General features: G+C 43.6%; 1 protein-coding gene across 1 annotated transcript in view; it reads right to left on the bottom strand.

The window, feature by feature from the left end:
* The window catches only part of LOC127659838 (ephrin-B1-like), a 186,935-nt gene that overhangs the window by 47,003 nt on the left and 113,087 nt on the right, over positions 1 to 26,845 (bottom strand). Inside the window, exon 2 of the mRNA XM_052149790.1 lies at positions 12,952 to 13,229. Coding sequence (XP_052005750.1) covers positions 12,952 to 13,229 — 278 coding nt within the window. The remainder of the gene's footprint in view (positions 1 to 12,951; positions 13,230 to 26,845) is intronic.

Here is a 26,845-nt window from a genome sequence, read left to right as displayed (position 1 = left end):
CTCCATCTTAACCAATCTCTTGTCCATCGTCTCCAGCTTTTCAAATATCCGCTTCAAACTTGCATTCACCATATTCACCAGTCGGTTTTCGTTCGGGCTCGGAGTTTGAAAAGCCACGTTGTCCCGGCGTAAAGGAGTAACATCTCTACTCTGCTCTCCGTAAAACTCCAGCGTTCTTTTGCAAGCCATCTTCGCGTTGTAAATAGGATACAGCGTACCTTTACTAACCTGTATATTTTAGATATCTTTTGTTTTATACATACTGGTAACACCCATCCACAAACAAAATGTGCCGCCTCTAAAGTTTTCAGGTAATGGTATTGGTTACTTTCACTGACACAAAACATAAACAGATTCCGTTGGTTGGAACTGGATGACGTCATTGTATTTCATCCAATTGCACACTTGGAAAGTAGAAATACGGAAATCAAGCACTGTAAAAAATAAACACAGCAACCTCAGTCACTCCTATTTATTTTTTCATTGTCAATCTGTATTGTGTTGATGCCTTGCCTGTTTTTGTTGTTGTTGTCTCCACGAGAGTTTGTAATAAACATTTAAAAAAAAAAAAAAAACCTCAGTCACTCCACAGTTTATCAGAAACATCAAACTTCCGGATCGATAAAGGGTTTAACAGTGTCTGCTCTGACGGAAATTTAAAAGAAGAAGAAGAACGGACCGGATAGCGAATCGTAAAAAAAAAATCTGTTTGCTTTCAAGCCATGGAGGGAACAAGGAAACGGAAGAGACAGTTTTGTGGTCATTGTAATGATTTCGTTTCACATACGCTTTTTTATTCGCACAAGAAAACATATTTTTTAAATGGAGTTTGGATAAAAGACGCTACCGATAGGCCTACTCTGCGTGTTTCAGAAAGTTTGTTTATCACGCAACCAGAGGACAACGAACATGAACAACAACCGGAAAATGATGTGGACAACACTCTGCAAGGTATGAATAGGTTGTTTTCAGTAATTATAATTATGCCCAGTTCATTTCTATTTGAAATTTGAAAGCTATACTACCCAGCTGTAGTTTCAGTCATTATTTTACTCTGAACTAAGCCATGTGGAGGTGTAAATGCATATGGTAACCAAGCAACGTTAGCAGACTTGGGACCAGCTGACCACCTACCTCTTAACAAATCATGAATGCATACATGATAAATATATCCAAAGTAACATTACAAGTAATTATTTTTCACTAAACATCTACTCAAGTAAAAGTACAAATATGTTGCATTCAAACTAAGTTACTTGTGGGATACCGCAAACGTTTGACCAAAGTTACTGGAGAACATTCTTTATTTGTTACATTTTGTGAGAAATATTGTGTAAAATGGCTCGTTTTTCTGTTATAGAGAACTTTGATTATGAAGATCTCAAGCTTCCCCTGGGTGCCAGTGACTCTTCAGATACTGCCAGTGCTCCACTGTTGCCATCAACTGTGTTTTGTATGCAGCAAGGGGACAAACAGACTGATATACAAGACCAAGAACTGTACGAGGACTGCACTTTGCAAGGTAAGATTGTGCACCTGTCAATAGTCTCAAAGCCTGTAACTTATAACCTACCATAATTCTTTGGAGACTGTTACTGTGCTAAAGCACCCAGAGAAGTCTGTGCTACTTCTTTTGTATTTACAATAGTTTGAATGTATGATTACTCCTGTCCTCCTTAGTGATGATTTTGTTTGTGTGGTTTTCAGAGGTGTCAAAAGTATTCACATTCTTTACTCAAGTAAAAGTATAGATACTAGGGTTTAGAAAAGACTTCTGTAGAAGTTGAAGTATCAACTCAAGCTTTTTTCTAAGTAAAAGTGTAAAAGTACTGGTTTCAAAAACTACTTAAAGTATAAAAGTAAAATCAATGTAAGGAAAAATAAATCCATTAAGGACAAAAGCTTAGACCATGCCACAGGGGCATATAGTGCACTACCCCACCTCCTAGAAAAAACATTTTTCTAAAGGCCATAATAACTATAAAGTTATATAAAAATGTTTATGTTTAACATTTGGGACTACCTGTTATATATGCCCATAGAAAATAAATTTCAGTTTTATTTAAATTTTAGTACAATGCAAATACATTAAAGAACGTGTACTGAGCATTACCATGTGTTTCATGAAGCGGAAGATAGAATCACCTATCACAGATAATCAGTTTAGCGATGTGTGTTCAGGAGGCGGGACTCAGATCTATTATCCGTGTGTATTATTGGTCATTTTTTTGGACGATGACAAGCCGGAATGACAAAAAGCCAAAATGAAAAAGAAGTAACAAGGCTATTTTTAAAATGTAAGAGTAGAAAGTACAGATAATTGCGTGAAAATGTAAGTAGAAGTAAAAAGTCAGCTGAAAAATAATTACTCCAATAAAGTGTAGATACCCAAAATTTCTACTTAAGTAAGGTAACAAAGTATTTGTACTTAGTTACTTGACACTTCTGGTGGTTTTAAAATGGGTGTTGTGTTTGTGTTACAGATGACAATGATGATGAAGACTTCGAGCATTTCCTGAGTGCCAGTGACAGTGAGTCTTCAGATGAAGATGGCTACTATGACCAGGCAGACAGTTTCATGGAAGAGGATCAGCTTGAAGAGACTGACATTTTTGGGGAGGAAAATATGGATGCAGATGGGTTCAGGGTCACAGAAGACAGCCCTGAACATTTGATGTTGAAACTGCTTGCATTTATGCTTTTGGCATGGCAAGCTGTTTTCAAAATATCAGACCGTGCAATTTTTGCACTCTTGCAGTGCATAAGACAATTAATTTGGCTCATGGGACATATTCTGTGTGTGAACACACTCTGTGGGCTGGCTGGAAAGATCCCTAAGACTTTATATTCACTCAGGAAATGGACTAACATCTGCAGAGACAGCTTTAGCCAGTTTGTGGTATGCCCAAAGTGTATGGTAACATACACAATTGAGGAATCATACACCACCTCTAGATCCGGTGCAAAAATCATCAACACTTGTTCTTCTAGACCTTTCCACAAACACCCACAAAAGAAATTAAGAAGCAAATGTGGAACTCCTTTGATGAGAAAGCTTATTGGCTCAAGTGGTAAAGAATACCTGTATCCCATCCGTGTCTACTGTTACAAAAAGGTCAGTCAGTCTTTGGAGACTTTGGTGAGAAGGTCTGGATTTTTGGAGAAATGTGAGCAATGGAGACACCGCAGCATGCCTGACTCTGTCATGGGGGATGTATATGATGGGAAAATCTGGCAGGACTTTCAATATGTAAATGGTCAACCATTTCTATCAGAACCTAATAATTTTGCACTGATGATGAATGTTGACTGGTACCAACCCTATAAGCACTCCCCATATTCAGTCGGTGTTATATATCTTGTCGCTTTGAATTTGCCGAGAGAGGAACGCTTCAAAGATGAAAACATGAATTTAGTTGGAGTGATACCAGGACCCAAAGAACCCAAACTCAACATGAATGCATATCTTGAGCCCTTGGTTGATGACCTCCGAGAATTGTGGGAAGGAGTTGTTCTAATGGACTCTTCACCCTTGGGATGCCAGGTTTACAGAGCAGCATTACTCTGCCTCTCATCTGATATTCCAGCTTCCCGCAAGTGTGGTGGTTTTGTTGGCCATGGAGCACTAAGAGGTAAATTCTGATTTATTATGCTATGTTTCACACTATTGCTCAGCTTTTTCCTATTGTGTGCAATACATCCAACATTAAAACAATTATTATCTTTTCAGGATGTAACAAGTGTCTGAAGAAATTCACGAAAACATCTTTTGGGGAAAACGGACTTCTCCGGATTTGACAGATCAACCTGGACTCTGCGCACCTCTGAGGAACACAAAAGATTTGCAAAGATGACAGAGAAGGCTACTACAAAGGCAGCCCAGAAGAAACTGGAAGCGCAGTATGGTGCCAGGTGGTCTGAACTGTTCTTCCTGCCATACTAGGATGCCATCCGGTTTGTTGTCATTGATCCCATGCACAATTTACTCCTCGGAACTGCTAGACATGTTTTCAAACTCTGGATTGAGTGTGGGGTATTAAGTATCCAGAAGCTTGAAGAACTCCAAAAAAGAATGGACTCTCTCAAGGTGCCACAGGATGTTGGAAGGATTCCTCTCAGAATTGCATCAGGGTTTAGCGGGTTTACAGCAGACCAGTGGAAAACCTGGACAACCATCTATTCATTGTTTTGTTTAAAAGGCTTGATTGAGGATCCAGATTATGATATGTGGTTTGATTTTGTGCAAGCCTGCATTATTATGTGTTCAAGGGTCATCTCACATGATAGGCTTGAAGTAGCTGACTGTTACTTGCAAACATTTTTGTCGAAGTTTGTTGAACTGTATGGATCTCTTCATTGCACACCTAACATGCACTTACATTTACATTTAAAAGAATGCCTGTTAGATTATGGTCCCGTCTATGCCTTTTGGTGTTTCTCATTTGAGCGGTTAAATGGAATGTTGGGACAGTATCATAACAACAACAGAAATATTGAGGTTCAGGTCATGAGAAATTTCCAACAATGTCAACAGCTCCAGATGCCACTGCAAAGCGCCTATGCAACTGAATTCATCAACATCCTGTCTACAAAAGATGTGGGTTCCTTGTCAATCCATGACACCACTGATGTAATGTACATAAAACAGTATTCATGTATGTCATCTGCAACACTTGTTTTTCCAGATGTGGAGACGGTTAAAGCACTACCCCCATTTAAGAATGTAGTATTAACAGATTCAGAGAGACAAGCTTTGTTGTCAATGTACACACAAGTGTATCCTAACAGCTCCGTCTCAAAGGTTGGTCAATTAGCAAAGACATACTTTAGAGTAAGAAGCCTTGGGGTGACTTTTTGTGTAAGAGGCAGGGCTGAAAGGTCAGCGTGTGTATCTGCAAAGTGGTGTGTTTACAATTCAAGTTTTGAAGAGCCTGTCCTTGATCCTACTGCAGAGGTGCATCCTGGAATAGTGAAACAATTCTTTGTAATTTCTGTGAAAACACAAACTTCCATTATTCAGCATGTAGTGGCAAAAATAATGTGGCTGCACCCTCACCCAGACAGGCATTTCTTTGGAAAGCCTGTGGAAGTTTGGGGTATCAAGGGAATAGAGTCTAACATTGCCTCATCATTCCTCCCTGTTGAGCGCATTACAAGCAGATGTGTTCTCAGTACCACAACTGTGCAGTTAAGTCACACTAGGGAGAGAGTGTCTGTGGTCATTCCAATGTGTACAGTGGTAGAGATTTAAAAAAGTTGTATCTCTGAAGTGACCATTTATGTGTGAAACATTTTTGTTGTTTACATTGTTTTACATTGTTTATTTTGTAGGTTTTGTATTGTTTGAGTGCATTTTACACTAAATAAATTTGCATAATCCTAATGAGTATTTCTCCTTTGTTATGAAGAGCAGTGGACACCCAGATACAAACTTCTTTTCATGTACTACAGTCTTTGTTGTAGATTGACACAATGTAAAGCACTTATCAGCCAAATCACCTTTCCTGAATAGTAAGGAGGGGGGCAGGGGAATAGGGGCAATCTTGAGCTGCCAGTCCCAAAACAAATTAGCATTTACAAAGCCAAGCCATCAACTAACAGCAGGGGGTCAGACAAGTTCCTGTTTTCGGGCATTTGCAGGCATTTACAGGTACGCATAACAAAGTTCCAAAGATCCATGCTAAAGAGCACATTTAGCGGGCGTATTCATTGCCTGAATTCTCCCGTTTACACCTCTTTTGACGCAGTGTTACATTACTTGACTTGGTTAACATGCACTTTACATTAAAGTTTTTCCTATATACTGTATAGTGATACCCATTTATGATGCCTACTTAAGAAACCATTACATGCACTTGCATATTTCTTCCCAACATTGTATAATTAATGTTTTGCTAGCTTGGGTTTATACACATTAGGATGTATTTATTATGTGTTAATTTGTACTTTTTTGTGTCACAAGTAATACGTAGCTCTCTAATAATTACTGGTCAAATTACATTTTTGATGCACAACTATATTATTATATACTGTAAATTCTATAGGAATATATTGTATTCAGTAAATGTGTTTCCATCATAGGTTATGAACATTTTATTGAATAACAAACTTATTGAATAAAAATGTATCCACAACAAGTAAAAGAGACATGGTGGAGGGTGGGGCCAGGTGGTAATTCTACACACCTGGCCCCTTATCAGGCTAATCAAGCCTCAGAGAGGGATAAAGGCCAACTGCGGAAAGTGGTGCAGGAGAGAGGGAGATCGTTTATGGCAGTGTGTGTTTGTGTCATTTGTTTAAGTTTCTCATTAAAACTATTATTTATATTGTTAAGCCGGTTCTCTCCTCCTCCTTGCCCTTCTGTATCCTTTTATCCCTCTCTGAGGCTTGATTAGCCTGATAAGGGACCGGGTGTGTAGAATCATCACCCGGCCCCGCCCTCCACCCTGTCACACATACCTTTAACAGAGGCCGTTACCCAGTCACTGCCAGTGTTCACAGCCACAGAGGTCATTACCCAGTCACTGCCAGTGTTCACAGCCATAGAGGTCATTACTCAGTCACTGCCAGTGCTCACGGCCATGGAGGTCATTACCCAGTCTCTGACAGTGATCACGGCCACAGAGGTCATTACCCAGTCACTGCCAGTGCTCACGGCCACGGAGGTCATTTCTCTGTTTGATTCCATTCCCGTCCTGGAGCCATCTGTCTTTGCTCCCTTCCTGGAGCCGTCTGTCCTCACTCCCGTCCAGGAGTCACCTGTCCTGTTCACTTCCCTCTGGCCATCGACAAGTCCGTCCTGTTCCCTGAGCCTATCCAGTTCTCTGCATCTGTCCAGTTCCCTGTGGCTGTCACCGCCATGCCTGACCTCATCCCTGTCCTCTTAGGCCGCCAGACCCTGCCCCTTTCCTGGACCCTCCTCTCAGGCCGCCTGACCCCACCCCCTTCAAGCTTCCTCACTGGCCGCAGAGCCTGGCCCCTACCTTGAGCCACCTCTCAGGCTGCCATAATGCGCCCCCTTACTGGACCCTCCTCTCAGGTCGCCTGACCCCGCCCCCACCTGTACCATCTTTCCAGGCCTCTGGACCCCGCCCCCTTGTCCAAGCCTCCTCTCAGGCTGCCACCCTGAACTTTTTTGTTTGGCCCCTCCCTCTGTTTATCATGTTTTTTGTTTTCTGTTTTTGTACTGATTATGTCACAGACAACCAAGTGAAATATACAGTTCTACTTGTCAATATCTGCTTTACTACTATTTCTACTAATTGCTTCAAACAAAAACATTGTTGAAAGATTTGGTGTCACTGTTTTTTGCATGTGTGAGTGTTGATGTTTTGGAAATATCATAGGTAAAAAAATCTTCCCAATTAAGTGACTTGAAATTGAAAAAGTTAAAACCGTAACCTGAGAGAGTTTGAGATGTATGAAGAATCTGCTGTTCTCATTTTTGCTCCAGTTTCACCAGAGCAGCTGAAGACAAATGGGTTAGAAAAACTCCTTCCAATGTGTACCCTCCCCTGAGCTCAATAACTGACTGAATGTGCTACATGAACTCACAAGATCATCCATAATGTACAAGACTGATGATGTGATAAAAAATAAAACACAGATCCCTCTGAATGTGCAATTTCTGCATCTCAAAGTTTCGGTTTTCCAGTCACTAACGAGGGGGAGTAAAATTTGGTTGAATGGTATTATTCTGTCATTTTTATATCAAAATCAAATACAAAACTGTGTATAACCAAAATCCAGTATACCGTTATGGTGGTGTGTTCAAAGGAAAATGAATAAAATGAAATCGCCCAATAAAATGCTCTCTAGAATATGAATGTCCATCCCTTAAATTATAAATGGGTCTTTCCGTGTCAACTTAACCCACTAAAAAATGGTTTTGATTGTTTTTTTTACTGATGAAAGATATTACTGATATTAATATTATGAATATTTTTTATATTTAGTGAGTAATTAATTATTTTGTAGAGGGGGTCAAAATTACACTTTTTCCAGCATTGCTGGTCACCAGCTTATGTTGTGTTTTGGGTGCTGGTGTCTCCATCAGGCTTTTAAACTAGCTTAACCAGCTTCATCAGAAAGACCATGCTGGTCAACCAGCTACACCAGTAGCAGTGTTAACTGCTCGGAAAGCTGTGCAAAACACTCAAGGGGTGACGGGTGATGTGTTCATGTGTGGATACGCTGTCTCGGAGCGGTTCACATGCATAGTGAAGTGCTGCAGGTACACCCATTCATGCAATTCCAAATATCTGATGTAACTTTTAGTTATTAAACAAAACTAAATACGTGACACATTATCACAGAAATGGAGGCAGTGACCGTGTTTCACCAGATTTTGCAATGTGGAACTTGAACAATATACACTGACAGTGCAGTGCACTATAAACCATCAAAATAAAAGCTCCAGGTGAAGGTGAAGTATGACAGAAATGTAGTACTGTTGTTTAAAACAAATTATAAAAATAATTATAATATTTCTGTATTTTATTACAATAATAATCGTCATGGTTACTGTTGTAACCTCCGGGAAGGAACGAGATGTTGTGTCGAATGAAGTGACACAAGGGGTCTTCCTGGGATGCCAAACGTACCTCTGAACCTGAGAAAAGGCCAATGTCAAGCTGGAAGACAGAATTTGCATGCCCCGCTCACGTCGACGTTGTGTCGACTGAAGTGACACAAGGGATCCCATCTAGAAACGGCACGCACTGACCGTGTTACGTGAATTGTCGAGACAGGTGCAAGCAGGCTACTGCGTATTAGAGGCAACTGTGTCGGCTGCACATAGCCCTCCCCAACGCCCCCAAAGATATGTCACATACAGACCTTAGGTTCCCCGCACCCCTGAGGGGGGGAACAGGTGCTACATGACTAGCATTGGAACAAGCTCGGCGGCTGGCCCGCTGCTCTGCAGATGTCTGCTAAGGAGGTGCCATGGGCCACACTTCTCGAACAGTGTGGTCTAACCCGCAAGGGGCGGGCATGGCCTGGGTGTGATAAGCTAAGGAAATAGGATCAACGACATAGTGAGCTAACCTCTGTTTTGAGACAGTGTTCCCTTTTCGCTGTCTGCCGAAGCAGACAAAGGGCTGCTCAGAACACCTAAAGCTCTGCGTGCGGTCCAAATAGATACGCAAAGCACGTACCGGACACAGCAACAAAAAGGCTGGGTCTACCTCCTCCCGGAGTAGCGCTTGCAGGTTCACGACCCGGTCCCTGAAGGGGGTAGTAGGAACCTTGGGCAGGTAGCCCAGTCGCGGCCTCAGGATAACTTGAGAATGTGCCAGACTGAACTCCAGGCAGGTGTCGCTGACAGGAGGCTAACCATCAGGAGGGCCGTCTTCAGGGAGAGGGCCTTGAGCTCAACTGAATCAAGTAGCTCGAAGGGGAGTGGGAGAAAGAAGGTCCTTCCTCAGGGGAATTTTCCAGGGAGGTGCTGTCGCGAGGAGCGTGAGATCCGAAAACCAGGCCCAGGTGGGCCAATAAGGGGCCACCAGGATGACCTGTTCCTCGTCCTCCCTGATCTTGCACAGCACCGGTGCAAGAAGGCTCACTGGGGGAAATGCGTACTTGCGCAGCCCCCAGGGCCAGCTTTGTGCCAGCGCATCTGTCCCGAGAGGAGCTCCTGTCAGGGAGTACCAGTGGGAGTTGTCTTGGGATGCAAAGAGATCTATCTGTGCCTTGCCGAATTGGTCCCAAATCAGCTGGACCACTTGGGGGTGGAGCCTCCACTCTCCGCTGGGTAAAACCTGCCGTGACAGCGCGTCCAGTGTTGGGTTGCGGTTGCCAAGGATGTGAGTGCCGCGCAGTGACCTGAGTCACGGCTGATTCCAAAGGAGGAGTTTGCAGGCGAGTTGTGAAATATGACGAGAGCGCACGCCGCCATGGCGATTTATGTACACTACCATCACAGTGCTGTCTGAATGGATCAAGACGTGCTTGCCCCAGATTAGTGGGAAAAACCTCCGTAGGGCAAGGGATACAGCCAGCAACGCTAGGCAGTTGATGTGCTAAAGCTGCCGGGGTCCTGTCCAGAGGCCAGCGGCAGCATGCCTATTGCACATGGTGCCCCAACCCTGCCGAGAGGCATCTGTGGTAACCACAACACGTCTGGACACCTGCTGCAAGGGGACACCGGTCCGCAGAAAACAGAGGTCTGACCAAGGGTTGAAAGTCTGATGGCAAGAAGGGGTGATTGTCATACAGTATGTGCTGTGGCGCCATGCCCATCTTGGGACTCGAGTCTGTAGCCAGTGCTGAAGCGGTCTCATATGCATCAACTTGAGTGGCGCGGGCACTGACTGAGCGCGCTCGTTGGTGAGGCGTGATGTCATTGAGACTGAGTCTAACTCCATGCCGAGAAAAGAGATGCTCTGAACCGGGATGAGCTTGCTCTTTTCCCAGTTGACCTGAAACCCTAGACGGCTGAGGTGCCTGAGCACCTAGTCCCTGTGAGCGCATAGTAACTCTCGAGAGTGAGCCAGGATGAGCCAGTCATCGAGGCAGTTGAGTATGTGGATGCCCACTTCCCTTAGCGGGGCAAGAGCTGCCTCTGCGATCTTCGTGAAGATGCGAGGGGACATGGACAGGCCGAAGGGGAGGACCTTGTACTGATATGCCTGGTCGTCGAAAGCTAACAATAAGAAGGGCCGGTGTCGAGGCAGACTGGAGACATGGAAGTACATGTCCTTCAGTTCTACCACCGTAAACCAATCTAACTCTCGGCTGCAGGTAAGAAACTGTTTCTGCGTGAGCATTTTGAATGGGAGTCTGTGTAAAGCCCGGTTGAGAAGTTGCAGGTCCAAGATTGGTCGCAACTCGCTGCCTTTTTTGGTACGATGAAGTAAGGGCTGTAGAAACCCTTCTCCATCTCGGCTGGAGGGACGGGCTCTATCGCATCCTTGAGGAGCAGGGTTGTGATCTCGTAAGGCGCTGGCTTTGTCGCCGCGCACGGAAGTGGAGCGGATACCGCTGAAATGAGGCGGGAGCCGGGCGAACTGAATCGCGTAGCCGAGCCGGATGGTCCTGGCCAGCCAGCACGACAGATTGTGAAGTGAAATCCACGCATCCAAACTCCGCGCGAGTGGCACTAACTGGACGATTGCTTTTGACGTACCGGGTGGGGGGGGTAAGGTAATAGTGCGTCGGGAGGCAGAAGAGCGTCCCGAGGCTTGGGTGCTGAGAAAAGACTCAAATTACTTCACTTGCTCCGCACACCTGGCAAGAAGCGAGTTAGAGACTGAGAAAGAGGTCCTAGAGAGGCGTCTTCGGAACTCATCAGTGCTGGCCTGCCGGGGCTAGCAGTTGCAGGTCCTGACACGAGGGAACTGCGTCGCAGTTGCGGCATTCTCAGGACACAGGTGGATCGCAACCGCTCTATCCACCTGGGGGACATCAGTGTACCCGTGGACCGCCCTGCTATCCAGGGTAATGAGTGCGGACGAGCGGAGGGCACGGTTACGGGCAGTAAAAGGTGCCCTCAACGACCGTGTCAGCTCGTCATGCACTTCCGTAAAGAACGGTACTGGGGGGCGGGGGGGGTTTTGGCTGTGAGTGACGCCCGGAGCCGAGGTACCAGTCGTCAAGCAGCGAAGGCTGTGGGGAGGATGGAGGGTTCCAGTCCAAGCCCACGGCAGCCTGGGCAAGCATGTCGGCCATATGCGTGTCTGCCTCGAAATGGGCGGGCTGGCCCGAGGCGGCAGCCCAGTCGAGTCTTCCGCGTCAGACACCTGGACACTCTCCGATGCAGCAACGATGTCATCATCCAATTCCAGGGGCTCAAGGGAGAATGCCGGCTGGCTGAAAGGCGAGCCGCACTCATCCCGAGCTCAGATGGAAGCGAGAGAGTGTGTCGGGGGGCGGGAGTTTCGTGGGGATTTACCAGCGAAACCGAGCCTGTTGTTATCCCCATATCACCTTCATCACCAGCCAGGTCATCCTCAATCCCGTGGGACGAAGGAGCGACGCGGGAGTTGGCTGAAGTGGTATTCGCCTGGAGGAAGGAGAGCCAGGACCGCAATGCTGCCATGGTCATGTTCTCGCAATGAGTACATGAGCCATCCATGAACGCCGCCTCGGTGTGATCGCTGCCCAGGCACACGAGGCAGCGTCTGTGGCCGTCGGTCTTGGAGAGAAATCGACCGCATCCAGGAACAACACGGGGCGGAAGGGCATCTTTAAAAATACGCGTCCTGAAAAGAACGTTCAATGCTGCTGTGTACTGCTCTTTTTGTGAGTGGAAAACTCAAACTCTTTTAGAGAAATGAAACTCTTTTAGGAGGAGAACACTTTTTTAGCAGTGAAAAGCGCTGTTGAAGCGCCCAGGGGAGAGAGAACGCCAGCTGGAAATGCTCCGTAGATCCAACAGCAATGCTTCTCGCTGACAGAGGTGAGTGAAACAGTGGTGAACTTCAGCTTGCTGTTGCACAACCGTTCGGCTGAAAAATTCTGACTGACACTCACTGCCCCCGCTTCCCTTTATACTTGTATGTCCGGGGCGGGACATGCAAATTCTGTCTGCCAACTTGTCATTGGCCTTTTCTCAGGTTCAGAGGTACGTTTGGCATCGCAGGAAGACCCCTTGTGTCACTTCATTCAACACAACGTCGAGTGAGTGACAGAAGGGGAACTTAACTGGACAACAATAAATAATCCATAACAACTAGGTTCCCAAATATAAGTGAGTGATATTTTAGTTTTTACACATCCTATTTATTAAAAAAAAAAAAGTTTTTATATATGTAGGGTAAAAAAAAAAAAAAACATTTTTTTTTTATTACTGTATTAGTGCATATAAATCATATTTATAACAATATAAATTAAATACAATCATCCCTTGATTTCAATTAATGGAAAAACTGTGGAAAACATGCATTAATTGTCCTTAAGTATATTTTTATTTCACTAAACATTTTTAATAATTTGAATAAAGTGACTTACAGGTGATGTAGTAATTGATGTTCTTCTTGAACTCCAGGCCCATGTAGTTTGGACTGAACTCCTGGAATTTGATGGTGAATTTGATATTCTTCTCTGGTTTGTTGCAGTTGACCAGCACATTTGGATCCAGAACAGTACTGCAGTCCTTCGCCTGATCCTTTTTTACCAGATACAGCTTATAATACTCGTACGGGTGGCTCATGTCTGCTTTAGGACAGATAATATCCAACTTATCCCCGATATCAGGAAAAATCACCAGACCTTTGCCCTTCTGGAACCTGAATCACAAAGAAAGAGTGTGAATGATTAATCTGAAAAGTACAGGAATCATCAGAAATAAAGGTTATGTTTGTGTTTTTTGTCAGATGTGGAATTGTGGGTTTCAAAGGAATATTTTACCCCCAAAATGTATGTTCATAAAGCTATCATATGGCTTCATAAGACTTTTTCTGCTAAAGCATAATTGTCTTTAAAGCTGCTTTGAAATGATGTGTGCTGTGAAAAGTCATATAAAAATGACTTGACTTTAATAGAATTGTATTTCTTGTTTGTGGAGCTTGACAGCCCTGGGGCCGGACCCATGAAATGTTCTTTGAAGACAATTCTTCTCAACCACCATTTTCTTCTTAATTTCTAACTTTAAAACTTTAGTAGAACTCAGATTCTTGGAAAAAAATAAAATCTTTAAAATTGTCGTTAATAACATCTTAAAGTTAGGATAACCCAATAAGGTAAGATTTATAATGAAAATACTTGGTTGTTTCAAATGTGGCATGTTCTATCATGTTGACTCAGAAGATGCAATAAGCTGTTTATGTAGAAATGTGATTTTAAAACCAAAAAATGTTTGTGTCTGAGTATTATTTAGCTTTTATTTTCAGCTTTCAAACATTAAATGTTGTTTCAAGCTTGTTAATGTGGTGACCAATCACGTTAGTAAATTTAAACGGATGCACTGCATTCTCTTTCAGTAATCTTAGAGTCCATAGAAATATAAAAAATCATATAATTAGAAAGCGGAGACTGATCTCCACCCCCATTTCTCTTTTCCCTCTTACTTTCTGACATTATATGATTAACAAGCTTCCCAAGGAGAACATTTTCCTTGCAGTAATTTCCTCAACAAGAACACCCAGCTCTTTTCTACTGAAGGTTTTGTTTCTTGACTTTTCTTCCATGTCAAATTAAAGGTTTTCAAATGGTTGCCAGCAAGTAAGTCCTCCTGTAATGGTTAATGTTGTTAAACTAACACATCTCACAAACTTACGTTACCACAGAGACATAGTGCATGTGGAGGCTTCACGCCATCCACCACGGCATTCACGCACAACCCACCGAGAGCGACCATGAGGAGGTTACTCCATGTGACTCTACCCTCCCTAGCAACCGGGCCAATTTGGCTGCTTAGGAGACCTGGCTGGAGTCACTCAGCACACTCTGGATTTAAACTCGTGAGCTCGAGTGGAGGTAGTCAGCATCTTTACCACTGAGCTACCTAGACCCCCCCTGTCATTTTATTCTTAAGGAAAACAAGATGTTCTTAAAGGGATAGTTCACCCAAAAATGAAAATTCTCTCATCATTTCTTCAACTTCATGTCATCCCAGATGTATATTACTTTCTGTCTTCAGCAGAACACATTTGAAGAAAAATATCTCAGCTCAGTAGGTCCTTATAATGCAAGACCTTTGAAGCATCTGTTCTTGCGTGAACATGCCAATGTGATTACAAAACACAGGGCTAGACTGGTAATCTGGCATACCGGGTGAATGACCCGGTGGGCCAACGTACTTTGTGGCCAATCAAGGGCGGACTGGCCATTGGGATAACCGACCGGGCCGGTGGGTCATCCACGACACAGGCCAAATGTACCGTGATAAGCTGAAATGACCCGCCACGTTATGCAAAACGGACCACAAAAGGGTGCCGCGATATGCAGAAAAGGACAGCGAACACCCCCCAACTTTCAGATAACCCCCACCCCCCAACTCGACAAGTTTTGGGCCAGTTGCCATGTAAAATCCCGTGCCGATTTCTCTTCCCAATCCAGCCCTGACGTAACGTGCATATTGCTGCTGACTGGAAGCATTGCTTTATTGTTAAAAAGTGTTAAAATATTTATCTTTTTTTGTACCAAATGTGATAGTTTAGCTTTAGAAAACATTAATAAAACCAGTGGGGTCGAACGCATGACGTTTAAGCTGATTGTCTGTTTTCTTTTTTTGAGTTTGAAAGGTTGGATCACCATCCACTTGCATTTTAAGCAACTACTGAGCTGAGATATTCATTTCAGTTTTTTTCTTCAAATTTGCTCAGCAGACGAAAGAAAGTCATGCACATATGGGATGGCATGGGGGTGGGTAAATGATAAGAGAATTTTCGTTTTTGGGTGAATCCTTTAAGAAAATATTTGATTGCAATTAGTTTCTTACAAACTACTTATCATTTTTCCTAAGAACTTTATTCATTATTTTCTTAAGTACACTTCTGGTCCCTATTCACTTTTAATGTATGGAAAAGACCAGTCAGGACATTCTTCAGAATAACTCATTTTCCTGTTCCACACTTACAGTACCTTTAGTCAGCAACACATTTATTCATCTGTTTTTAAGGATGAAATTATACTGAGGTGGATAACACTTATGTTAATTGTATGTATTTGACTGATTATGTTTTATTGTGTGTTTTTACTGTTGTAACAGGTGCGGACAAAGACACATTTCAACTACGGCTGACAGTACAGTTGTATTGTATTGTCATTTAGGTTTGGAGCATAATATGGGTGAGTAAATGATGATGGTGAATATATTTTTAAAGGTTGTTTATAAGCAAGTAATCCCCTCTCAATGCAAATTATTTTTTATTTTGACTGTTCAAATATAGGAAGAATTGAAGCACTAAATGCATTTAAGCATCTTTCATGCATTCTTGGATAAATTCATCATAACACACATGAGCTTGTTGTGGAAATGATGTGAGTTTTCCAGGCCAGGACACTCCTCTCGGCTTTAATTCAGATCACTCCTACCTAAACATCACCATCATCCAGTGGTTTATTTGGGTCATGAAGGAGTTTTGAAGTTGCCGTTTTGGGCGGACAGTCAGATGTGATATGAATGTTTTGATGAACTGCTGGTGGGATTAAACAGTCACAAGGGGTCAGCATTACTGTCCTAGTTACTCCAGCGATAAACCCAGACAGAAGCATGGGTTGTTTTGCCTCATGTTTATTTGGGTGTCCAAATTCACCAGTAATAAAAGCTAGAGAAAATTATGTTGATCAAGTATAAACCTATAAATGTATAGTTATGTGTAAACGTTAGTTGTCACAATCCATTTAATATTTCTCAAGGTTTATTTTTTAAAGTCAACTTCTGTATAGACAAACCTTAAAATCATGAAACCAAAAATTAATCATGCACTATCATAAAACAGTTAATGAAACAGCAAAAATGGAAAAAGCGACTAAAATATATATTTATATACACACAAAAATATGGACCCTTCCATGAATGTATGAAAGTCTGACTTTATAAAGTACACTTGTTAACCCAACGGCTATTTTGGAATTTTAGTTTGGGGGATAGAATTGAAGTGTTTAAAAATATCATTCCAAAACTACGACGTTAAATGTTGGACAAAACAGCGCAAGCGCATAAACATAGCGCGCAAGTGAATTTCAACAGTGTGAGCACCATGACACAGCTTGCACTTAAATGTAAACCTGCAGAACTTGCAAATCACAAACTCGAGCACAAAAAATATGATTGTGCACACAAATTAACAAGTTGCGAGCAAAAATAACAAAACCGCGAGTCATTTTCTGCACACGCGCAAGTTATTTTCTGCACACGAACGCGCAGATCTATGGGATCAATTCCATGCCACATATATTTGCAAAAATATAAAGTATTGTAAAATAAAATAAAGTTTTGCAAAAGAAAAAAAGTATTGAGCAAAAAAAAAAAACATTTTTTTTTAAAACAAAAATTAAGTATCACAAACGTAAAATAAAGTATCGACAGAAAAAAAGAACGTTTTGCAAACAAAAATAAAGAATTGCAAAATATAAATAAAATATAGCAAAAACCAAGATATAATTAATTGCAAAAATCAATGACTGTTGTAAAAGAAACTAAAGAACTTTGAACTTTTTTATCTCTGCAACAGATTTTTAGGCAGCAATGATTTTGCCACACATCTTTTTCTTTGCAATGCCTACTAATTATTTTGCAATGCTCCTTTTAATCTGCATTTCCAACGCAAAGGAGCAGCGGCTCTACTCCGAGCTCCTCACGGATGACTGAGCTCCTCACCCTATCTCTAAGGGAGAAGCCCGCCACCCTTCTGAGGAAGCCCATTTCGGCCGCTTGTACTCGCGACCTAGTTCATTCGGTCATGACCCAACCTTCATGACCATAGGTGAGGGTAGGAACAAAAAGTGACCGGTAGATCGAGAGCTTTGCCTTTCGGCTCAACTCTCTTTTCGTGACAACGGTGCGATAGAGCGAGTGCAATACCGCCCCCGCTGCCCCGATTCTCCGGCCAACCTCCCGCTCCATTGTCCCCTCACTCGTGAACAAGACCCCCAGGTACTTTAACTCCTTCACTTGGGGCAATCATTCCCTACCTGGAGTACGCAATACTTTATATTTTTGCAAATATATGTGGCATGGAATTGATTCCATACAGATCTGTACACACGCGCGAGTTCTTTTCTGCACACGCACGAGTTCTTTTCTGCACACAAGCGCGCAGATCTGTACACACGCGCGAGTTTTTTTTCTGCACAGAAGTCGGTTTTCTTTTGACACACTGGGGCGGGGCCCAATCCTTTCTGTTAACAAATGCTATTGGCTGCTGACCAAATACTGTATTGATTGGCTGCATCTCTTCGAATCTCTCGTGATTGGCTGTTGTTGGACAAGAAAATTGTCATTTTTGACAAGAAAAAACATACAAAACTCTCTTAGTGGAGAAATAAGAAATATACATCAATTGGAACAATACAATTATTGTCAGTGTAAATGAAAGAAAAGCGTCCCCTACACAATACTGAACAACAAAAAGCAAACAACAAGGGGGTATTTAAAAAAAAAAAACGTCTCGAGATCAAAAGGCTTGAGAAAAAATTAAAATATTAAAGAAAAAATTAAAATAAAAGCATAATTTAGATGTAGTATACAAGTGGATATTTATCTAAACAACTGTCTGGATATATCACTACACATATTTCTAGCAATTTTACTAGACTTTACTTATTTCAGTGAGGAAAATACAATTTATAATCGTTCATAAACCATGAAAAAGAAGGCTTCGAATATCTCTACTTACTATAATCAATGATATTTACCCATGAGGACAATCATATTAACCAAATCAGAAAGGGATGAATCTACATTATGGATCCATATAAAAGAGAATTGTGATAAGTCAAACATCAGGATGTCCATCCATCTTAAATGACAGCCAATTATTTAAATCAGACCAGAAGCTTTTGCCCATAGGACATACAAAGAACAAGTGTTCCAGAGACTCATCAGCTGCCTCACAAAATTCACAGGGATCTACTTCAAATTTAAACCTCTTTCTAAGAGAGTCAGCAACCGGATATATTTTATAATTTTTTTAAAGTGAGTCTCTTTGACTTTAGGGGAAATGGGCCATTTGATGAATTTGAAATGTGGTTTATCTATGGACAAGGCATTCATATTTGGAACTTGTACACACTATTATAATCCAAAAATATTTTGTTATATAAATACATTTGTTATAACATTTTCTGTAATGTAAATTACATTCATTAATTACTAGATTTGGTAAGGTTGGTGAAAGTCTTATTCTCACATACATCAATGTGTTTTGGATTAACGGTAATAACGGTATTGATTTACACATTGTATTATATTCTCTATAAGTGCGGTTAAGATTATACTTGAGCAAAAATGCAAAATGTCCCAAAAAGTTACCATTATCACCTAATTTATCATTCACAAACACAATACCCTTCTCATACCAATCACTTTTAAACAATGATTTCATATTAATTGTAATGAACCTGTTATTCCATAGGGTGGATCCATGGGGAGAAAATTTGTGGGTAAATATAATTTTACAGTATTGGAGAAGTTGTTTGTGGAAGTTTGATAATTTAATAGGAATCTTAGATACCTCAATCACATTTTAAAAGAAATTCAGGCCCACCTATTTTATGAAATATAGATCTAGATATCTATCACATAGCGTAAGTATGATTGCAACCATTTACAAATGCCCCAAAAATGTATTCAAAGTCCAAGGCGTTGATACCACCTTTATCATACTCTTTCACTAACTGTGATTTCCTAATATAATGGGTTTTATTTTTCCAAAGGAGGGAACTAGGAAGACTGGGAATCGGATGATGGCAGACAGTAAAGAGGTTATGGTTTCTTTCTAAATTCCTCCTTAATTTCTTTTAGCTGTAAGATGTTTTGTGCGTTTATATAAATAAATATATATATATATATATATATATGTGTGTGTGTGTGTGTGTGTGTGTTTTCTGTCTTTGATAATAACTGAAAATAGGTGGAAATATAGAACGCAGCAAGGCGTTTAGTGAACCTGTTTAGAGGTACCCCATCTATCCATCTAACGTTAATGTTGAAGGGAACGTTAGTGTTTCACAAAATGGTAAGTGTAGATATCTAGATGCCAGATAGTTCCCAGCTTCTTTGTGTGGTACTGCAAGGGCCATCCACTCCTCATCAGCCTCTACATTAATTCATTATATAGATGAAATGCAGGCTTAGAGAGGAAGCCAGTCAGGCCCTGGGACCCTTGGGGCTGGGAAAGCAGAGCAGGTGCAGCAGAATAAGGCCAGGTTAGGAAATGAAGTGTACATAAAATATAATATTATTACAGGAATATCTCTCTGAAATGTTTGATTCTGATTTGTCAGTTGCAACATTATATGACCGATAATGATCGTCGTCAGTAGCAAGGCTTTATAATGACTGTGTATCCGGCAGAAAATAACTTGTGCGTGTGTGGGAATTTTTAATTTGTGTGCACAATCATATTTTTTGTTCTGTCAAGTTCTGCAGGGTTACATTTTACGTGCGAGCTGTGTCATGGTGCTCACACGGTTGAAATTCACTTGCGCGCTGTTTTGTCCAACATTTAACATCATACAAAACAACAACACACAGTCTTACAGTTACTGAGATGTTCTGTGACTGTAACGTTTTAGCTGGCAATGGCAATGACACAATGACGTGAATTGAAGAACCCAAGTGCAGTTTATTTACATTCGTGAAAACCCTAACTCAACACATGAACTAAACATAAACATGACTAGACTTAAACATGGCTACATATACATACATCAATACTAGACAAGAGACAATGGCAAACATGAGGGCTTTAATACACAGACATGGGGGAACATAAACCAATGATCAAACAGAACACTAAACAAGATAACAAGACTAATAACCTAAAACCAATTACAAACTAGAAAAAATAACATAGGTAATCAAACAATGAAAACAAGACACATGAACATGGAGGGAAACACATGACATGAACTTTTCAAAATAAGAGACATGAAAAACAGGAACCAACAGAATAAACATGACATATTCCCCCCTCTAATGAAAAAACACACATAAAACATGACTTAAGTCCAGAGTTCTGTAGGGAGCTGGGTGGAGCCATGAGAGGCTCAAGGGGCAGAGCCGATGGAGCTGAGGACCAAGGTGGAATAGGGGGCCTGGACCGTGAAGCAGAGGCGGGCCTGGATCGTGGAGCAGAGGCGGGCCTAAGGCATGGCATGGAGCGGGCTGTGGTTCGGCTGTGACATGGCATGAAGTCTGGGGACTGACTGTGACATGGCATGGAGCAGACTGAGGTTCGGCTGTGACATGGCATGGAGCAGGCTGAGGTTCGGCTGTGACATGGCCTGGAGCTGACTCTGGCTTGGCTGTGACATGGCCTTGAGCTGACTCTGGCTTGGCTGTGACACTACCGATTACCACTACCGGACACTACCAAGTCAAGTCAAGTCAAGTGGTTTTTATTGTCGTTTCAACCATATACAGTTAGTACAGTACACAGCAAAACGAGACAACGTTCCTCCAGGACCATGGTGCTACATAAAAACAACAAAGGACCAACACAGGACCACATGAGACTACACAACGAAATAAAATACCTATATAAACTACCTATATAAAGTGCACGTGCAAACATGTGCAAAAAGTACTGACAATGAACAGGACAATAGACAGTGCAGCGCCGACCAGTACTCAGTAGTGCAAAAAGATGACAGTTTCTAAAAATGTAAACATAACATACTATGAGATAATGTTCTATGCACATAGCAGTTATTGAGGTAGCAGACAGTTATAAAGTGACAGTTATTAAAGTGCAACTCAGGACACGTGTGTGTCAAACCAGTCTCTGAGTATTGAGAAGTCTGATGGCTTGGGGAAGAAGCTGTTACACAGTCTGGCCGTGAGGGCCCGAATGCTTCGGTACCTCTTGCCAGACGGGAGGAGGGTAAAGAGTTTGTGTGAGGGGTGTGTGGGGTCGTCCATAATGCTGGTTGCTTTATGGATACAGTGTTTTTTTTAAATGTCTTTGATGGAGGGAAGAGAGACCCCAATGATCTTCTCAGCTGTCCTCACTATCCTCTGCAGGGCTTTGCGGTCCAAAACGGTGCAAGTCCCAAACCAGGCAGTGATGCAGCTGCTCAGGATGCTCTCAATAGTCCCTCTATAGAATGTAGTGAGGATGGGGGTTGGGAGATGTGCTTTCCTCAGCCTTCGAAGAAAGTAGAGACGCTGCTGGGCTTTCTTGGTGATAGAGCTGGTGTTGAGGGACCAGGTGAGGTTCTCCGCCAGGTGAACACCAAGAAATTTGGTGCTCTTGACGATCTCCACAGAGGAGCCGTCAATGTTCAGCGGAGTGTGTTCACCTTGTGCTCTCCTAAAGTCAACAACCATCTCTTTTGTTTTGTCGACATTCAGGGACAGGTTGTTGGCTCTACACCAGTTCGTCAGCCGCTGCACCTCCTCTCTGTATGCTGACTCGTTGTTCTTGCTGATGAGACCCACCACGGTCGTGGTCATCGGCGAACTTGATGATGTGATTCGAGCTGTGCATTGCTGCACAGTCGTGAGTCAGCAGAGTGAACAGCAGTGGACTGAGCACACAGCCCTGGGGGCCCCAGTGCTCAGTGTGGTGGTGGTGGAGATGCTGTTCCCGATCCGGACTGACTGAGGTCTCCCAGTCAGGAAGTCCAGGATCGAGTTGCAGAGGGAGGTGTCCAGGCCCAGCAGGTTCAGCTTTCCAATCAGGTGCTGGGGAATGATTGTGTTGAATGCTGAGCTGAAATCTATGAACAGCATTCGAACGTATGAGTCCTTATTGTCTAGGTGGGTGAGGGCCAGATGGAGGGTTGTGGTGATGGCATCGTCCGCTGAACGGTTTGAACGATACGCAAACTGCAGTGGGTCTAGTGAGGGGGGCAGCTGGGTCTTAATCTGCCTCATGACGAGCCTCTCGAAGCACTTCATGATGATGGGTGTAAGTGCGACGGGACGGTAGTCGTTGAGGCAGGACACTGAAGACTTCTTTGGCATGGGGATGATGGTGGTGGCCTTGAAGCACGTTGGAACAACGGCGCTGCTCAGAGAGATGTTGAAGATGTCGGTAAGAACATCTGCTAGCTGGTCTGCACATCCTCTGAGCACTCTGCCAGGAATGTTGTCTGGTCCAGCAGCCTTCCGTGGGTTGACTCTACGTAGAGTTTTCCTCACATCTGCCGTGGTAAGACAGAGCACCTGGTCGTTGGGAGGAGGGGTGGACTTCCTCGCCATCACGTCGTTCTGCACTTCAAACCGAGCGTAGAAGTCGTTCAGCGCATCTGAAAGGGAGGCATCTTTGTCACAGGCAACTGATGTTGCCCTGTAGTTGGTGATGGCCTGGATGCCCTGCCACATGCGCCGCGTGTCACCGCTGTCCTGGAAGTGACTGTGGATTCTCTGGGCGTGTGCGCGCTTTGCCTCTCTGATTGCCCGTGACAGTTTGGCCCTAGCTGTTCTTAGGGCTGCCTTATTGCCTGCTCTGAAGGCGGAGTCTCAGGACCTCAGCAGCGTGCACACCTCCGCAGTCATCCACGGCTTCTGGTTGGAGCGTGTGGTGATGGTCTTGGAGAAAGTGACATCATCAATGCACTTGCTGATGTAGCTGGTCACTGATGCTGTGTATTCCTCCAAGTTGGTAGAATCGCCATATGTTGCAGCCTCCCTGAACATGTGCCAGTCAGTACACTCAAAACAGTCCTGAAGAGCAGAGATGGCTCCTGCTGGCCAGGTTTTCACCTGCTTCTGAAGCGGTTTTGTGCGCCTGACTAGCGGTCTGTATGCTGGAATTAACATAACAGAGATGTGGTCTGAGTAGCCGAGGTGGGGCGGGGCTCCGCCCGCACGCCTGGGATGTTTGTGTAAACAAGATCAAGCCGTTCGCCCCTCTCATTGCAAAGTCCACATACTGATGGAATTTAGGGAGCACTGTCTTGAGATTTGCATGGTTGAAATCTCTGGCGACAATAAACAGTCCGTCGGGGTGAGCGTTCTGCAGTTCGCTCATAGCCCCATACAGTTCACAGAGCGCTTCCTTAGCGTTAGCTGGGGGAATGTAAACCCGGTTATGCAAACAGTGGTGAATTCCCGTGGTAGATAAAAAGGTCTGCATCTAACAGTCACAAGCTCCAAAAGCGATGAACAGTAACTAGAGACTAACATAGAGTTATTGCACCATTCCGTGTTGATGTAAACACACAAGCCACCACCGCGAGTCTTACCGCAGAGAGCTGTATTTCTGTCGGCACGAAACGAGGCGAGCCCGTCTAGCTGAATGGCGGCATCCGAACTCTGTCGCTGAGCCACGTCTCCGTGAAAACAAAGACGCAGCAGTCTCTAAACTCACGCTGCGTAGCCTGCTGGAGTCGGATATAGTCCAGTTTATTGTCCAGGGAGCAAACATTTGAGAGCAGGATAGACGGGAGAGCCGGCCGGCTAGGGTTTGTTTTTAGCCTAGCATGGACCCCCGCCCTCTTTCCGGCTTCGCTTTCGCACACCGCTACGACGTCCTCTCCCCGGCCACCGGCATCAGGCGACGCCGAGGGCTGGAGGCCTGGTCTCCGCAGCAAGCCGAGTACGCGTAGCGCCTCCTGCAGGTCATCATGCAGCTTGGTTTTTGCATGATTCTTATATTTGAGTAGTGTCTGGCGATGGTAGACACGAACACTGGTTGCTCCGATGTCCATGTGTTGCAAAAGTCGGGCTTTTTTAACAAAAATAGCACCGTTGTGGATCCGGAGTGGCCGCTGCGTGCTACCGCGCCGCCATCTTGGATCTAAAAACGATTAAGCGGTGGCTCGGCTGTGACATGGCCTGGAGCTGATTCTGACTCGGCTGTGACATGGCCTGGAGCTGACTCTGGCTTGGCTTCCATGATGTGGTGCAAAGTCATGGAACGCGGAGCCATGGATAATTGGGAAATGACCTCTGTGGTCGTGAACATGGGTAAAGACTTGGAGACTTGGCATACGTGGGCAGAGCCTCGGGAGCGACCTCTGTGGTCGTGGGCAGAGTCTCGGGAGCAACCCTTGTTGTCGTGGGCATGAACTGAGTCTCAAGAGCAACTTCTGTGGTCGTAAGCATGGACATTGTCTCGGGAGCGACCCTTGTGGTCGTGGGCAGAGTCTCGGGAGCAACCCTTGTTGTCGTGGGCATGAACTGAGTCTCAAGAGCAACTTCTGTGGTCGTAAGCATGGACATTGTCTCGGGAGCGACCCTTGTGGTCGTGGGCAGAGTCTCGGGAGCAACCCTTGTTGTCGTGGGCATGAACTGAGTCTCAAGAGCAACTTCTGTGGTCGTAAGCATGGACATTGTCTCGGGAGCGACCCTTGTGGTCGTGGGCATGGATTGAGTCTCGAGAGCGACCTCTGTGGTCGTAAGCATGGACATGGTCTTGGGTATGACCTCTGTGGCCGTGAACATGAGCTGAGACTCAGAGATTAAATTCCTTCTCCTCCTCCTCCTCCTCCGTGAGGACGAAGTTGGCAGTGCAGGCTCTGGGACAGATGAGGCTGGCAATGTTGGCTTGTTGGCTGTGGCAGACATGGGCATTGGCTCATTGGCAATGACGTGGGATGCTGGCTTGGCGGCCATGACGTGAAACCCTGGCACCGCGGCAGCCATGACGTGAAACCCTTGCTCGGCGGCGGCCATGACGTGAAATCCTGGCTCGGCGGCGGCCATGTCGAGGAACTCTGGCTCTGTGTCCACCTCCCCCACAGTGAACATGGAACCACTAATCTGCAGGGCAAGATCGATATATTGGGCCAGATTGAGGGGACTGCAACTGCTAGGCATTAAGGAAGAGGTTGGCTCAATTAGTCCAAAACAAAAAGTGAAGTTCACCTGGCATGCCAGAGCACAAAAATCCTCCATGTAATCCTCTAGGCCCGGTTTTTCAAAAGTAATCCACTAGGATTTTGGATAACATATTGGATCAAATCTTGAAAATGGGTTTTTCAAAAGAAAAAACGGATTACATAATTGGATTAGATCACGTAATCCAATCTTGGTTTTGATCCGGATCAAACCTTTAGTTTGGGTTTTTCAGAACTTTTTTGTAGGATTTGGATCACTTTTATCCATAAAATCTGGATTAAACTGATCCCATCAGAAGGGTGGATTCAGCATGGATTTCATGCCCAAAATGTAATGAAAACTTTAAAAATGAATCAAATAATACTATATTTGAATCATGCAGTATCTTACAAGATATCCTATTGATTCATAAGGTTTTAATTTTATTTTTTCATCCATCAGGCTACAGTGATTAGGTAGGCTTTAACGTATTCAGCCTTTCAGTATAGGCCTACAGCAAAATAGAAAGAGTTTGGCCTCATAAAATAATCCCCCAAACAGCTGTCAAAATTGACCAAAAACAATAAATTTTATTTTGTCACTAACTGATATATATATTCACACAATCGAAAATATTTTTGTTTTTAGAATATTTATTAGTGATGCATGCAATGATTACAGAATAACCAAAAAAATGCAAAGAATGGCAATAACTGATTTTTGAAATCCAAAACAAATCCAAATCAGAAATAGTGTCTAACTATTGCGTCCCTTGTTGCACGTCCTGTTTGCTCGTTCTGGCAGAATGCAGGAAGTTGGTTAGGGTCTCCAAGGGGCTCAGGTGCATCATTGTCAGCACAGAGAGGGACACTGCGCTTAGTAGCGATGTTGTGCAGAACAATACAGGCAAGGGTTATGTTGCATGCTTTCTGTGGTTCCGCTCTCAGGTAGTTAAGGCATGCAAAGCGCCTCTTAAGAACTCCATTTAAACGTTCAATTGCACATCTTGCTCTGCAATGAGCAGTGTTGAAGCGTGCCTGCGCCGGTGTATTTGCTGTTAGAAAAGGAGTCATCAGCCATGGTAGGAGTGGGTAGGCACTGTCTCCTAATATTATGCCATCCGGTCGGTTGGTTTGGAGGTCTCTATATAGAGTGCTCTCCCTCAGGATGCGTGCATCATGGACAGACCCAGGCCACTTGACAACGCAGTTGGGGATGATGAGGTCAGCATCACACACAAGTTGGACATTGATGCTGTGCCTCCCCTTTCTGTTTATAAACTCCCATTCATTCTCACAAGGTGCTTGTATATGCACATGTGTGCAGTCGATTGCTCCAATAGTATTGGGCATATTCCCCAAAAGAAGAAAGCTGTGCTTGGCCTGGGCAATCTGGCTGTCCTTTGGAAAAGAAACAAATTAATTGACCAGGATGGCCAGTGCGATTGACACATCTCTCACCACATCA

Source organism: Xyrauchen texanus, chromosome 19, assembly GCF_025860055.1.
Source record: "Xyrauchen texanus isolate HMW12.3.18 chromosome 19, RBS_HiC_50CHRs, whole genome shotgun sequence".
Classification (NCBI taxonomy): domain Eukaryota; kingdom Metazoa; phylum Chordata; class Actinopteri; order Cypriniformes; family Catostomidae; genus Xyrauchen; species Xyrauchen texanus.
The sequence above is the reverse complement of the archived record's forward strand: the minus strand, read 5'-3'. Positions and strand labels throughout refer to the sequence as shown.